Source organism: Neoarius graeffei, chromosome 10 (genome assembly GCF_027579695.1).
Source record: "Neoarius graeffei isolate fNeoGra1 chromosome 10, fNeoGra1.pri, whole genome shotgun sequence".
Taxonomy (NCBI): domain Eukaryota; kingdom Metazoa; phylum Chordata; class Actinopteri; order Siluriformes; family Ariidae; genus Neoarius; species Neoarius graeffei.
Genome location: NC_083578.1, coordinates 11354423 through 11370255, shown reverse-complemented (window position 1 = coordinate 11370255; position 15833 = coordinate 11354423). Strand labels below are relative to the sequence as shown.

The window sequence follows — 15833 nt, the reverse complement described above, 5'->3', positions numbered from 1 at the left end:
GAAAACAGCTGGGTTTTGGTGTGAATTCAGTTGTCTGGGAAGTGTGCCAAGGACTGCATTGTAGGTGGCTGATAAATGGTGTCTTAGACCACCACCTCTGTTCAGTGATGGCCGTTCCAGGTTGACAAAAATGGCTTCTTTAACTTCTCGCTCATACCAACGATCCTTTCTGACTAAAATGCATATGTTGCAATCCTGAAATGAGTGTCCTTTGTTGTTAAGATGAATATAGACAGCAGAGTCCTGGCCTGAGGAACCGGCTCTCCTGTGTTGAGCCATGTGCCTGTGAAGCGGTTGTTTTGTTTCCCAATATACGAGTCCGTGCATTCCTCACTGCACTGAATTGCATACACTACGTTGTCCTGCTTGTGTTTGGGTATTCTGTCCTTAGGGTGGACCAGTTTCTGCTTCAGGGTATTGCTGGGTCTGAATGTTGTGTTTGTCGAAGATCCTTCTGAGTTTCTCAGATAGACCAGAAATGTAGGGAATGACAATGTTCTTGCGTTTGTTCCTGTTATCTTCCTTGTCCGTTATGTTCCTTTTTCTGCTCTTTCAGTGACTCACAGGAGGACGGAGAGAACCAACAACCCATTGATCACCCCAACGACTCTCTAGGCCGTTCACACCCAGCCCCCAGTCACCCACACCAGCAGGATGACTCAACGATACCTTAGGATTGCTTTTCATCCATGAGAGGATAAATACCTGATACTCCCTATTAGTCAAACAGAACTGAAGAAGCCTTTCGGATGAGAGGTGAAACGTCTTCAAGAATCTTCAAGCAAGTCCAGTTGCTCTCTTTTACCACCCACAGTTTACTATGACCTGGATGACTGAGAATCTTCACAGACATGTAACCTTTCTTTTCTTTTCTTTTAATTATACAACACTGGGGAACACAAGTAAAACTAGATAGTTGACCACTAGATGGAGACATTGGCCAAAGAAAGAAAAAAAATGAGCGGTTCACCACCTCCTGTATATGGGGGATTAGCTCAAATGGTAGAGCGCTCGCTGCGCATAGGCAGGGGCAAAGTGCACAAGCGTGTGCACATGGCGTCTACCAAGCGGCTGGTACCAGGCCACTGAGCCGGCCCCCCAGGGTGACCTATCAAGCTGCGCTTGACGCTCTCCACACCCGGTGTGACTCCAGACCGCTTCGGTGCCTTGAATCGACCAGACGACAGCCGCTCCTGGTGACGTGGCTGGTAGTCGATCCTCTCCTTGTCGCTGTCTGGGAGTGCCGCCCACAGCTGGATGACCTCGGTCACCTGTGGCTCAGTGAGGTAGGCGGCATCTCGCAGGTCCACCAGGTAAGCAGCCAGCTCTTGCACTTTGTCCCACCCAGGCATGCCATCCGGTCCAACGACGACGCCCTAAATAAAAAAAAATTAAAAAGTATTCATTAGTAGTGGTAAATGTAAAATGTAGTAACATTAACTTGGAATTGAAATATCTGTTAGTGTCTTACCTGAGCCCCTGAAGTGGTGGCAGCAGCAGTAGCAGCAGGGTGCAGTCCTTGACCCGACGTGGACGGAACGGCGGCAGCAGCAACTGGACGCTGACCTCCACCCGTGGACGTGGACGGCAGTTCTGGTAGAGGTGGTGGTGAAGGTGCCCGACGTTTTGTGGTTGAGGGCCTCCTTTCAATGTCATGGTCATCGTCAGTCAGCACAGGAACTGTGATGTCCTCTGTCTCCTCCTCAAAGCCTTCGTCCTCAATGTCCTCGTCATCAATGTCCTCCACCAGCTGGTCCTCCTCCTCTTGGTTGTGGAGTGTTGGAGTAAGTGATATGCCAGTCTGGCTGTACAGGTACTCCATGGCCAACAATTCACCTATGAAAAGTAAAACAGAAAAACAGAAAATTGTTCATATTCAAGTAATACATTAAAATGTAACTATATGATACACTGCCTGAGGTAATTTTGTCCTTTTTGAATAAGTGATCAGTGCTAACCCGTGTAGACTCCAGGACTGCGGTACTGCTCATCCCAACGTTTTCCCAGAACGGCTTGGCTGAGCCGATCCACGGCCTCCTGCAGAACACTGCCGTAGGTGCGCATGGAAGTGGGTGCTTGAACAGAGTCCTTCATTCTGTCCTCGTTCCAGCGCATCAGTCCTTCCAGAAGATACGCCTGGAAATGCGAGGCGCTGGCACTGGTTCCTGATGGATAAATACATGAACACAAAAAAGTCAGGACCCCAGGTCACAGAATTATATGCCATGCTCCTCCTGTTATAACACAATTTCCATTACAACCAGACATACATTACAAAAGGAGTGTTACGCTCACATCACAAGTGAGAAATAATGTAGAGGAGGCATGGAGCCAGTTCACTTATTTTACTTTTCAAAGCCAGCGCTACAAATTCAACCAAAGAGTGAAACAAAACAAAAGCCAGAATATGAACTTTAAAGTCCTTCAAAGAGGCACGCCGCTCAAGATTGAACGGGAGGCACTGAGAAGGATGTCGTCTTGCCCTCGCTGCTCTCTCCTACGTAGAAAAAAGAGCCAGGTCATTTTGAAGGAGCATCAGGTGGACCCACGCGTCCCTCGTCAGCCTAATCGGCTACATCTTGCACACCTGAGAAGACACAAAAAAAAGCAGGAGGGCGGAAAAACCAAGACACGCCCTTTGGGCCGCCACAAGAAGTCATATCAAACTATTAATAAAGTACCCCCCCCCAAAAAAAAAAGAGAAAGTAAATACCTGGGATAAACCTAGTCAGGTGAAGATGGAAAGACTCCAGGGAGGTGGAGCCACGGGCACACCTGTAGCAGTTGAGCACCACGTCGCCTTTCTTCAGGGTGCCCTTGGAGGAGGCATGACGGCTGTTGGAGGAGGCATGACGGCTGTTGGAGGAGGCATGGTGGCTGCTGTTTGCAGCTGTGTCTCACACTCTTGTGTGGCACGCACAAGTTCCTCATCGTCGGCCTCAGAAGGGCCTGGAGCACAAATAGTAAAATTGTTAGGTAGGCCTACAGTTACACACAGACAAATGTACACAGAGACAACACACAGACATGAATGTATGGAAGATGGTGCTTGCTTACCACAGAGGAAGCGCAACTGTTGGGGAATGGGTTCTGGGCGCCGATGTGCAGTGCTGGAGCCAGACAATTGCGGTGCTGGAGCTGAAAAAAAAAAGACCGGAAAGGTAAGGCAAAATGATTAACGCAACATACTGCATGCATGCATATTAACAGTTGGTGAATACTGAAAACCACTTACAGGGTTTCACAGGTGACACAAGTTTTTTGGCCAGCTGTGAGGGAGGCAAGTGTTTGCCACGTGCCAGCAGAGCTTTTACAGAGGCAGGCGTCCGTGGACCCGTTTGGATGGTGGTAGGTGACGGGGCAGGAGAAGAGGCGCTGGCACTGGAGGCTGGAGATGGCTGATGCTCCCTGGTACTGGTACCCTCAGCTGACCGTCTTTTCAAAATATATGCCTTGAAAAGGGCCATGTTGGTGTTGGGCCGTGCATTTGACTGTAGCACGTACCTGACGAGTTTCTGGGCCCTGTGGCTCTGGTCCTCGTACACCTCTTTCAGAGAGCGGCCCTCAAAGTCTCCAAACTCCAACAACAAACAGCCCGTGTCTCCTGTTGCCTGCACTTGAGCCTGAAGCTCTTTCTTCTTGGCGTATTTCTCCACTTCTCCAGGCAACTCTTTAATGTGCGATGTGTACTGAAGAAACAGTTGCTTATTTTCTTACAGATGGTTTGGGAGTGCTGTTTCAATGGAAATGCTATGCAGCAAGGCTAATGCGTAGCCAAGCGAGTTCTCCAGAAGCCAAATGAATCTCTGACCCTGGTATTTACCAAACTGTAGCAGACAGTGAGCCAACACCAAAAACTGGTCAGATGGATCTCCCCCATTGCTCCTGACAAAGTTGGATGCCTCCTTCAGTACCTCCTCTTTGGGTTGGGCCCTTGCAGACACTTTGTTTTCCACGCGGTTGGCCTCGCTTGTGGGTGCCATGAGGAGCCGGGCTGATGTGGCTGACTGCCGACGGAAAACTGGATATGCATGCATTTTCTGAAAGAAAGTGAACATAGGCTGTTAGCTGTAGTCATCTTCAAAACAACTATACTATACTACAATAAATGTATTACGCCATGTAATTTAATTTAATGTAATTTCTACTGATTACTTGTCTACCCTTACTCTTAAAATAGCTGGACCTGTATGGGGTAGTAGTAAATCATGTAATGATTTAACCAGCTGGCATGCATTCTATTTAAGTGTGGGATTACAACATTGATTGCCTTCCCCCATGCTTAATGGCAGTGGACAAAAGACGGCATTCCAATGTTGGAAAAACACGACCCATCTACATAACTGCCCATCACAGGTGATAGAAAATAATGACCACCGAAACTTCTCACAATAGCCTTATTTTCTCATTGTCGTTAATGAGTTTCTCCTCATGACCGCAAGATCTCGTAATTAGGCGACTGTAAAGACTGTTTCTTTTTTAACACGAATAAAATAAAATCTGCTATTTTCGATATTCAAACCGTTTGAGACATTAATATGACGGAATATACTAGAGCATACATCAACGTCACATATTCTTCTGTTTACTCGACATTCGGTAGCACTGTTTACAGTCTTTACATCTGCACATTCCTCATTGAATCGGCTAAACCATGGTCGGTTTTAAAACAAATAAACCGTTTTGAGTACATACCAGGGGCGTGTTTAGCCTATTTTTGGGGGTGCTCAAGCACCCCCAAAAACGAGCTCAGCGCCTCCTAGCTCAGCACCCTCAAAAACACTGCTTTTGGACGTAATTTTCAGAAATAAGTGCCCTTGCGCACTGCGCAATGAATGTGTGCGCGGGCGTGTGTGTGTTCTTGAATTCACCTGTTAGGTGATAGTTCTATGAGCAGTAAAATCCCTCTCCTCCTTGCGTCCCCTCTGATTGGGTTGCCTGTCCGCGCGAGTGCTTGCTACGACATGGTGGTTTTTTTTTTTAACTGGATTCCACGCCGATGAGGAACTCGAAGTAGCACCTGAGTATTACTGGCATAGCAAGATGTGAAGGTACGGACTGGAATTACAATTGTTAAACACAACACAATAATATGCATAATGCAATATTGATGTTCCCTGGTCTATGAACAGAATGATAAAAACGACATTTATCATCCATATCGAGATACTTTTGTGCAGAGCTGTACAAGTGCTACGGTGCTAGACCACCGTGTGTTACTCAGTTTTATTTAATGTAACATAGCGTTTACGTTTGCTTATCATTCACAAATCCAAACCCTGGTCATTGTCTGGGGGGACAGTGAGTGTGGTTTGGATATAGCCTACATTTTCAAAAGAACACTACCAAAATATAACAAATATAACAAAAAATATAAACTAATGTAAACTAATGTAAAATCATAATAATACACACTATTATTACACAATACACAATAACACATTAATTAACAATTACCACTGTTCAAAATGAATAGCTCCTACATTACAAATGCAGTAGGTCTTGTTTAGTTAAAAATATAACGTAAATATTTGTGTCAGTGGCTGTAAATGTGTAGATATCATAGTTTATTGGGTCAGCTTCTGTTAAAACATTGCACAAGTCTAGTCTTGTCTAGTCTAGTTAAGTCTAGTCTAAATGCGGAATAAACGTGGAAACACTGTCGTTCAAGCCAGGTGTCTCTGTCAGCTCTGGGGGCTAAGCACCCCCAAAGATCAGATGCTAGAATCGCCCCTGGTACATACAAATACATTTCAGTACGCAGTTTGCCTTTTACATTTAATCGGTTTAGTCTGATTAAACAAATGCGACAATTTCCCCCTTCCTCATACAAGTAAGCCAGATTTCAGGTGGGCAGGCTGTTTGTTTGACCATTTAACCCGTTTTCACCAGAAATGAAGCACAACAACAAATTTTAAACCGTTTGGGTTTAATATCTTTCCGTATAAGTAAGAGATTTCCTTTACAGCCACCTACGTTAATGGTAGTCAATTACCACAGGCAGAAGAACAACACCGTGTATCACGAAACTTTACGAATTTTACGCTCAGCATTTTATGTAAAATCAAGAATCAGTAGCGACTACATTTCTCCGTATCATCCACCAAAAATCTCAAAGTTACATATACATTTACCGAGGAGAAATGCAAGTCCACTTACCTCGTTGAATCGCTGTGATGTTCCGATCACGAATGACAAGAGAAAGAGCGGGCAGGGCCTAAAGTAAGCCCATGGGAGGCAACCTCATTGGTCAAAAGTAAGCCCACTGGCCCAAAGTAAGCCCATGGGAGGCAACCTCATTGGTCAAAAGTAAGCCCACTGGCCCAAAGTAAGCCCATGGGAGGCAACCTCATTGGTCAAAAGTAAGCCCATGTCGGACCTGATTGGCCACTGTGGGCTTACTTTGGGCTTACTTTAGCGGTAACAGTGAGACACAGTAGGCGCAATGCGAGAGGTAGCGGGATCGATGCCCGCATCCTCCACTTTTTTTTTTTTTTTATTAAAATAATTAAAAAATAATAATAATAGTAGTAGTAGTAATACTAATAATATTAGTATTATTACTACTAATAGTAGTACTATTACCACTAATATTATATAACAGAATGTTGTACTGAGATATACTAAGATATCTATTCTATATATATATTCTAAGATAATTAATGTGAGTAGCCGTATTATAGGTTCTAAGCAGAAAGGCCTAGAAGAACTTTATCAGAAGCAGATGCTAAAAAGGGTTGAATCTATTCTGTCAAATAATTCTCATCCCTTACAGGCTGAATTCCAGATGTTGCCATCTGGATCACGTTTCAAACTTCTACGATTCAAAACCAACAGATATTTTGTACCTATAGCCATTTTACTCTTAAATTCTACTAAGAACCATAGATAACACATGTCCCCCCCCCTCCTACTCATACTTTTGGATTCTTTTCGTTTTTATTATTACTGATTATTATTTATTGATTGTTTAGTGCTTTTAGTGTGTGTGTGTGTGTGTGTGTGTGTGTGTGTGTGTGTGTGATTGTGTGTGAGCTGTATACTATCTACTGTACAACAAATTGCCCCATTAGGGGAACAATAAAGTGATTTTGAACCTCTGAATATAAGAATTGAAAAGTATAGATTAGATTAGATTAGATTAGATTAGATTAGATTAGATTAGATTAGATTAGATTAGATTAGATTAGATTAGAACCTCGATTCCAAAAAAGTTGGGACAAAGTACAAATTGTAAATAAAAATGGAATGCAATAATTTACAAATCTCAAAAACTAATATTGTATTCACAATAGAACATAGACCACATATCAAATGTCGAAAGTGAGACATTTTGAAATTTCATGCCAAATATTAGCTCATTTGAAATTTCATGACAGCAACACATCTCAAAAAAGTTGGGACAGGGGCAATAAGAGGCTGGAAAAGTTAAAGGTACAAAAAAGGAACAGCTGGAGGACCAAATTGCAACTCATTAGGTCAATTGGCAATAGGTCATTAACATGACTGGGTATAAAAAGAGCATCTTGGAGTGGCAGTGGCTCTCAGAAGTAAAGATGGGAAGAGGATCACCAATCCCCCTAATTCTGCACCGACAAATAGTGGAGCAATATCAGAAAGGAGTTCGACAGTGTAAAATTGCAAAGAGTTTGAACATATCATCATCTACAGTGCATAATATCATCAAAAGATTCAGAGAATCTGGAAGAATCTCTGTGCGTAAGGGTCAAGGCCGGAAAACCATACTGGGTGCCCGTGATCTTCAGGCCCTTAGACGGCACTGCATCACATACAGGCATGCTTCTGTATTGGAAATCACAAAATGGGCTCAGGAATATTTCCAGAGAACATTATCTGTGAACACAATTCACCGTGCCATCCGCCGTTGCCAGCTAAAACTCTATAGTTCAAAGAAGAAGCCGTATCTAAACATGATCCAGAAGCGCAGACGTCTTCTCTGGGCCAAGGTTCATTTAAAATGGACTGTGGCAAAGTGGAAAACTGTTCTGTGGTCAGACGAATCAAAATTTGAAGTTCTTTATGGAAATCAGGGACGCCGTGTCATTCGGACTAAAGAGGAGAAGGACGACCCAAGTTGTTATCAGCGCTCAGTTCAGAAGCCTGCATCTCTGATGATATGGGGTTGCATTAGTGCATGTGGCATGGGCAGCTTACACATCTGGAAAGACACCATCAATGCTGAAAGGTATATCCAGGTTCTAGAGCAACATATGCTCCCATCCAGACGACGTCTCTTTCAGGGAAGACCTTGCATTTTCCAACATGACAATGCCAAACCACATACTGCATCAATTACAGCATCATGGCTGCGTAGAAGAAGGGTCCGGGTACTGAACTGGCCAGACTGCAGTCCAGATCTTTCACCCATAGAAAACATTTGGCGCATCATAAAACGGAAGATACGACAAAAAAGACCTAAGACAGTTGAGCAACTAGAATCCTACATTAGACAAGAATGGGTTAACATTCCTATCCCTAAACTTGAGCAACTTGTCTCCTCAGTCCCCAGACGTTTACAGACTGTTGTAAAGAGAAAAGGGGATGTCTCACAATGGTAAACATGGCCTTGTCCCAACTTTTTTGAGATGTGTTGTTGTCATGAAATTTAAAATCACCTAATTTTTCCCTTTAAATGATACATTTTCTCAATTTAAACATTTGATATGTCATCTATGTTCTATTCTGAATAAAATATGGAATTTTGAAACTTCCACATCATTGCATTCAGTTTTTATTTACAATTTGTACTTTGTCCTAACTTTTTTTGAATCGGGGTTGTAGATTAGATAGAACTTTATTGGGAGATGTACAGAGCTGCAGTAATTACAGAGGGATAAAATTGATGATCCACACCATGAAGTTATTGGAGCTGAGACTGAGAAGAGAGGGAGCAATCTGTGAACAGCAGTATGGGTTTATGCCGAGGAAGAGCACATCGGATGCAATTTTTGCTCTAAGAATGTTGATGGAGAAGTACAGGGAAGGCCAGAGAAAGCTACATTGTGTGTTTGTAGACCTGGAGAAGGCATACGATAGAGTGCTGAGAGATGAGTTATGGTATTGTATGAGAAAGAGTGGAGTGAATGAGAAGTACATTAGAGTGGTGCAAGACATGTATGAGAACAGTGAAACAGCAGTGAGGTGTGCAGTTGGAATGACTGAATGGATCAAGGTGAAGGTGGGACTCCATCAAGGATCTGCTTTGAGTCCTTTTTTGTTTGCCATAGTGATGGATAGCTTGACGAACGAAGTGAGGTAAGAGTCACCATGGAACATGATGTTTGCGGATGATATTGTAATATGTGGTGAAAGTAGAAAGGAGGTTGAGCTGGGTTTGGAGAGATGGAGGGATGCATTGGAATGAAGAGGAATGAAGGTGAGCAGGAGCAAAACAGAATACATGTGCATCAATGAGAATGGGGATGACAGTGTAGTGAAGATGCAAGGAGTAGACGTAAAGAAAGTTGGTGAATTCAAGTGCCTGGGGTCAACTGTGCAGAAAAATGGGGGTTGCGATAGTGAGGTGAGAAAGAGAGTGCAGGCAGGGTGGAGCAGTTGGAGAAGGATTTCTGGAGTCATTTGTGATAGGAAAGTCCCAGCAAAAGTGAAAGGTAAGATGTATAAGACAGTAGTGAGACCACCTGTGATGTATGGATTGGAGACCGTACCCTTAACAAGGATATACAGGAGGCAAAGTTGGAGGTGGCAGAGTTGAGGATGTTAAGGTTTGCGATGGGAGTGACAAGGTTGGACAGGATAAAGAATGAGTACATCAGAGGGACAGCACATGTAGAGAGCTTGGGAATTAAGCTAAGAGAGATGAGACTGAGATGGTATGGGTACATCCTGAGAAGAGATGCAGAGCATGTGGGAAGGAGAATGTTGAGGATAGAGCTGCCAGGCACACGAAAATGAGGAAGGCCAAAGAGGAGATACATGGATGCGGTGAGAGAGGACATGAAAGTGGCAGGTGTGGTAAAGAAAGATGCGGAAGACAGGGAGCAATGGAGACGAAAGATCCGCTGTGGCGACCCCTAATCAGGAGCAGCCAAAAGAAGAAGAAGATAGAACTTTATTGATCCCTTTGGCAGGGTTCCCTCAGGGAAATTAAAATTCCAGCAGCATCATTACAGGATAAACAGAGAATAGAAAATAGAGAAAACTTCTAGATAAATTAAGTATTTACATATACAAATATAAAAATAATAAGATATGGGAGGGAAAGCCAACAGGAGAGGTATTGCACATTGTCCAGTACTGCTTTTAGTCAGGCTAGGCTACTGTTCCTTCCCGTCCTCTGTCCTCCTGTTACCCCTCCTCCCCCCCAGAGAGGAGTTGTACAGTCTGATGGCGTGAGGGACAAAGGAGTTTTTGAGTCTGTTCGTCCTGCACTTGGGAAGGAGCATTCTGTCACTGAACAGGCTCCTCTGGTTGCTGATGACGGTGTGCAGAGGGTGACTGGCATTGTCCATGATGTTCAATAGTTTGTCCATAGTCGTCTTCTCTGCCACCGTCATCAGAGAGTCCAGCTTCATGCCGACCACAGAGCCGGCCCGCCTGATCAGTTTGTCCAGCCTGGATGTGTCCTTCTTGGATGTGCTGCCCCCCCCAGCACACCACGGTGTAAAACAGGACACTGGCGACCACGGACTGACAGAACATCCACAGGAGTTTCCTGCAGATGTTAAAGCATCCTCAGGAAGTATAGCCTGCTCTGTCCTTTTCTGTACAGGTGGTTGGTGTTGCAAGTCCAGTCCAACTTGCTGTCCAGCCACAGCCTGAGGTACTTGTAGGAATCCACAGCCTCCACCTCGACTCCCTCAATCAGAACTCCCTTGATATATGGCATACTATTGTCACAAACTGGCCTAAATATGTTTGTCAATTTGTAAATTCTTGAACTGTTGCATGTATATGCAAAAGGGGTAATTATTTCCCGATGTAAGACTCATTTAATTATGAATACTATAATAAGAATCATCATCATCATCATCATAACTATTATTATTATTATATTGAAAAAATGAGTTCATTGTTCTTCTGTAGCCTTCCCAGTCACCAGCTCTGAAACCAGTAGAATCCTTCTGGAATGTGGCCGAACTGAAGATTCGCAACATGAAAGCGCACCCGAAAAATCATCAGGATCTGCAAGATACAATCATTTCAACATGAAGAAATATTTATATCATCTTATGGAATCCATGCCATGAAGATCCATCCGTCCATCCATCCATTATCTCTAGCCACTTATCCTGTTCTACAGGGTTGCAGGTGAGCTGGAGCCTATCCCACCTGACTATGGGCGAGAGGCAGGGTACAGCCTGGACAAGTCGCCAGGTTATCATGCCATGAATAATTAAGGTGAAAAAAGAAAAAAAATTGGCCCAAGCCAGTATTAGTACAGTGTTTGGTGTACAGTATATTGATGAAATACCAGAGCTGATTGTTCTGCAAGTCACACTTGATGCTCAATTGTTGGCATTCAAGTCAGAACTAATAAGTCTAAGTCAAGTTCCAAGTCCTTAAAGGCCATAGGCAAAGGTTTTAAATTTATGCACATTTGAAACTTTATATGTTAAAAAACCCTCTGTAATTTTCTTCTGGTCCCAAGAAGTATTGTTAATAAGTAATAATTATGTTAGGACTAGGACTGTTTTGGCCTCTAGAGGCCGCTGTTGTTTCCTTTTCATGTCGTGTTTATTTTGGCCTCTAGAGGCCGCCACTGTTCCTGTGTTTTGTGTTTGTGTTAATTGCCTAATTATCTTCACCTGTGTCCTTAATTAGTTTGTCTATTTATACCCCTGAGTTCAGTCCTCTTGTCACGGAGTCTTTGTGCTGTTATGTTTATCTCCAGTTTCCTTTGTACTGTGTTTTTTGATCTTCTTAGCTTTTGTATTTTTGCACTTTGCTATTCTTTTGGATTATACTCTTTGGTTTTTTTGTCTTTTGTTTTGCCCTGTATATAGTGTATATAGTTTAAATAAACCTTTTGATTCTTTTTCTACTTCCGCCTCACGCCTCTGCATTTGAGTCATTCCCCTGGTGGCCTAGTGGGGGTTTGCTGGATTATCACACCAACGAACCAGGTTTGAATCCCAGCAAAACCCTAACAAATTAAAATAAGTTAGCGTGGATCGTGGCGAATTTCTGCTCAGCAATTTTCGTGACCACTCGGCGCGTGACATCATTCAAGACAAACAAATCACTTGAGTTGAGTCCACTTCCGTTTATTTGCATTGCCGTTCGGCTTGAGTGCAGACATGCGTTCGGGAATTTCCAAAGAAAAACCATGCCTTATTGCTGTGCAGTGAACTGTAACAATGGAACCAGTTCAGGAAGAAGTTATTATCTTTTACCAAGAGAGGAGAAGAGGCAGAGAGAGTGAATTGTGTGCGTGAAGCGAGAGGGTTGGCAGCCGGGTAAATACGCCACTCTGTGCTCCGATCACTTTTTGAAGAATCCCCATCTGTTGGAGAGTTTAGGTGTCAGTGTCAGACAGAGAAGGCTGAAACCTGACGCTGTTCCGACAAAATTTGAACACAAAATCAAGCAGTCAAAGAAGAAACGGAGCAGCAACGCTCAAGCAAAAAGGAGAAGATTGGAGGTAAACATTTTTACCTTTGCTTGCAATTGACAAGTCAAGAATCCTGAGGGATCCTGTACAATCATTGTGGAAATGGTGAGGTTGAAGTGTTTTTCTCGGACTTCTCATCTCATTATCTCTAGCTGCTTTATCCTGTTCTACAGGGTCGCAGGCAAGCTGGAGCCCATCCCAGCTGACTATGGGCGAAAGGCAGGGTACACCCTGGACAAGTCGCCAGGTCATCACAGGGCTGACACATAGACACAGACAACCATTCACACCTACAGTCAATTTAGAGTCACCAGTTAACCTAACCTGCATGTCTTTGGACTGTGGGGGAAACCGGAGCACCCGGAGGAAACCCACACGGACAGAACATGCAAACTCCGCACAGAAAGGCCCTCACCGGCCACGAACCCAGACCTTCTTGCTGTGAGGCAACAGTGCTAACCACTACGCCACCGTGCCGCCCCTTTTTCTCATACTTGACTCAAAAATTTTTTAATGTCTTGGACTTGCGGTTTAGTAACTCAACTACTGTACAACGCTGGTGCACGGATAAGTTAAACCTGCGCATGCACACACGGACTTCCTCTGTCTGCTTGGCTGCGTGAAGCGAGTGATTTCATGCGCATTATTTGCTCAGGAATCCCCTCAAATTAAATAACTTTCCAGCCACAGAATGGCCTGATATTTTGTGAGAGATTCCAAAAATGAACATATATGGGTCCGTCTCAGAAACTGGTCTCTTGGGACATTATGGTCAAAAAATAAATTTTCTAATTTTACTAAAGTCAGCAAGTCAGCTGCAGTCCCAAAGTCAGCTAGTCAGCTGCAGTCCCAAAGTCAGCAAGTCAATTGCAGTCCTAAAGTCAGCAAGTCAACTGCAGTCCTAAAGGAAGGTGGAAGAGGAGGAGACGGCACAGGTGGAAGAGGAGGAGACAGTGCAAGTGGAAGAGGAGGAGAGGGTGGAAGAGACAAAAGAGATAAATAAAGGAGCAGCCACCTACAAGACCACTTTTAATAATGAATGGATCTCTAAATGGCCATTTATTACTGTAGGAAGCACCAGCTCCTATTACTGGTGCTCTATCTGCCGCCAAGAGAACTCCTGTGCCCATCAAGGTATGCGGGATGTGACAAGGCACATGGAAAGTAAGGGGCACCAGGCCAAACAGCAGGCACTTAAGTCAACCAGCACAGTCAAAAATTTTTACTTGCCAGTGACTGCAGAAATGAGTGTCCAAGAGGTCAAGGTACATAGCACATTCAGTCCAAAAGGCTGATTACAATGTTCATGAATACCATTTTTCTGAAATAATACAACCAATTCTGTTTGTGGCATATATGAGACGTTGATCCATGAGGTGGACAGAATACTGCTCTGTAATGTATTTTTGTTGTTACTAAAACTCAGATTTTAATGGACATGTAGACATGGGTTAAATCAGTGTTAACAACACCACCAACAACAGTCTTTTTGATTGATTTGATTGATTGATTGATTGATTGATTTCGCAATAGAAACATATACATAACATGTGAACATATAAATATAAATATTGCGGAGGATAACACAAAAAGTAAAAATACTTATTTCCATTGTGGTCCTCAAATAGGTAAACAAAATAGCACCAAATAACATAAAATACAATAATAATACTAATAATAAATCACAATAAACTGAATAAATAAAGTAAGACTAATATATCCAAAAAGAGAAAAATAATAATACTGAAAATTTCAATATATTACACAATTTTAACATCAGTAATATATAAAAGCAGACTGACTGTTGACTAGAAGTTGTGACATAAAATTATCTTTAACTATTTTCTTAAAAATACATTTATTTTGAGCAGATCGGGCAGACAGAGGTAGATCATTCCACAATGAAGCACCAGTGAAATAAAAACTATTTTTACTAAAAGGCCCAACATGGGTAATGCTAAAAGTATGAATACTATTTCTAGTGCGTGAATTTGTACTATGTTGGAAATTTTCTTTCAAATACACAGGAGCATTATTATGAAAAATATTATACACATGTCCCAACTTTAACTGATTTACACGCATATCCACCGGTAACAATCCTACATTTCTAAACTCTTCCACCCCAATATGAGACCTAGGAGGGAGTTGAGTAGTATTATGGAATTACTAAAGCATTTCCTTAATGATGATAATTTTTTTAAAAAAAATTGGAGGATGCGGGCATCGATCCCGCTACCTCTCGCATGCTAAGCGAGCGCTCTACCATTTGAGCTAATCCCCCGTACAGCGGTTAAGTAAATACACAGTCCTGAGTATAGACCAGGGAATAATGTGTCTCTGGTCAGAGGAAGTGTTTACAGAAGCACATCTGGAACAAGAAGGAAATCTATGCATTAAAGCTAAACGGCCTTTCGATTTCATAAAATCAATGAAATTTAGTTCCCTTTGAAATTTGGTCATGGTGATATGGGTCTGTCTCAGAAACTATAGTTGAACGGGTCGCAGGAATGGGGGTCTTTCATTAATAATATTATTATTAGTGTTGTTGTTATTAATAACTGCTCAGACTTGCAGAAGAAAGGATGACACATGGCACTGACAATTCAACCAAATGCAGTCTTTATTCAATTTCCTTGTATATGTGTGTGTGAGAGAGCAGAGAGAGAGAGAAAGAGATTATGACTGGTGTTGTTTATTGTAAGTGTTTGTTGCCATAATCACCTAATGACTATGCCCCCCTTAAATGTCTCTACCAGTGTATCGACCAAATCAATAACTGGATGTCACAAAATATTCTTCAGCTGAACACAGATAAAACAGAAGTAATTCTCATCTCATTATCTCTAGCCGCTTTATCCTTCTACAGGGTCGCAGGCGAGCTGGAGCCTATCCCAGCTGACTACGGGCAAAAGGCAGGGTACACCCTGGACAAGTCACCAGGTCATCACAGGGCTGACACATAGACACAGACAACCATTCACACCTACGGTCAATTTAGAGTCACCAGTTAACCTAACCTGCATGTCTTTGGACTGTGGGGGAAACCGGAGCACCCGGAGGAAACCCATGCAGACAACATGCAAACTCCACACAGAAAGGCCCTCGCCAGCCCTGGGGCTCGAACGCGGACCTTCTTGCTGTGAGGCAACAGTGCTAACCACTACACCACCATGCCGCCTAGAAGTAATTCTATTTGGGGAAAAAAGATGAAAGACTCAGGATTACCACTATTCTT

General features: G+C 43.0%; 2 protein-coding genes and 1 non-coding gene across 5 annotated transcripts; all 3 read right to left on the bottom strand.

The window, feature by feature from the left end:
• Positions 1-856: 856 nt before the first annotated feature.
• Positions 857-2115, bottom strand: LOC132892841 (uncharacterized). Its single transcript, XM_060931285.1, has 3 exons — positions 1959-2115; positions 1472-1836; positions 857-1376 (listed from the first exon to the last, which is right to left on the bottom strand). Exons 1-3 carry the CDS (start codon positions 2113-2115, stop codon positions 996-998), a joined length of 903 nt encoding a protein of 300 aa, XP_060787268.1. The 3' UTR covers positions 857-995.
• A 41-nt stretch (positions 2116-2156) lies between these two features.
• On the bottom strand, positions 2157-6396 carry LOC132892842 (uncharacterized). 3 transcript variants are annotated; one of them, XM_060931287.1, is made up of 5 exons: positions 6160-6396; positions 4872-5058; positions 3236-4040; positions 3058-3138; positions 2157-2949 (listed from the first exon to the last, which is right to left on the bottom strand). In XM_060931287.1, the coding sequence occupies exons 3-5, from the start codon at positions 3465-3467 to the stop codon at positions 2807-2809; spliced, it is 456 nt and encodes a 151-aa protein (XP_060787270.1). In that variant the 5' UTR covers positions 3468-4040; positions 4872-5058; positions 6160-6396; the 3' UTR covers positions 2157-2806. The 3 variants fall into 3 exon arrangements, with proteins under 3 accessions (XP_060787270.1, XP_060787269.1, XP_060787271.1); XM_060931286.1 differs by having other exon boundaries at positions 4872-5030; XM_060931288.1 differs by lacking the exon at positions 4872-5058.
• Positions 6397-14806: 8410 nt separating this feature from the next.
• On the bottom strand, positions 14807-14879 carry trnaa-agc (transfer RNA alanine (anticodon AGC)). The gene has a single exon. It is a non-coding gene; the product is annotated as a tRNA-Ala (tRNA).
• Positions 14880-15833: the final 954 nt, after the last annotated feature.

Coding starts and splice junctions, on each gene's coding strand:
- LOC132892841 (XM_060931285.1), bottom strand. CDS start 2,115: ATGCGCTGGAACGAGGACAGAATGAAGGACTCTGTTCAAGCACCCACT. Junction 1,837..1,958: donor CAGTCCTGGAGTCTACACGG/GTTAGCACTGAT, acceptor TACTTTTCATAG/GTGAATTGTTGGCCATGGAG. Junction 1,377..1,471: donor CCACCACTTCAGGGGCTCAG/GTAAGACACTAA, acceptor TTTTTTATTTAG/GGCGTCGTCGTTGGACCGGA.
- LOC132892842 (XM_060931287.1), bottom strand. CDS start 3,467: ATGGCCCTTTTCAAGGCATATATTTTGAAAAGACGGTCAGCTGAGGGT. Junction 3,139..3,235: donor TGTGTCACCTGTGAAACCCT/GTAAGTGGTTTT, acceptor TTTTTTTTTCAG/CTCCAGCACCGCAATTGTCT. Junction 2,950..3,057: donor ACAGTTGCGCTTCCTCTGTG/GTAAGCAAGCAC, acceptor TTTGTGCTCCAG/GCCCTTCTGAGGCCGACGAT.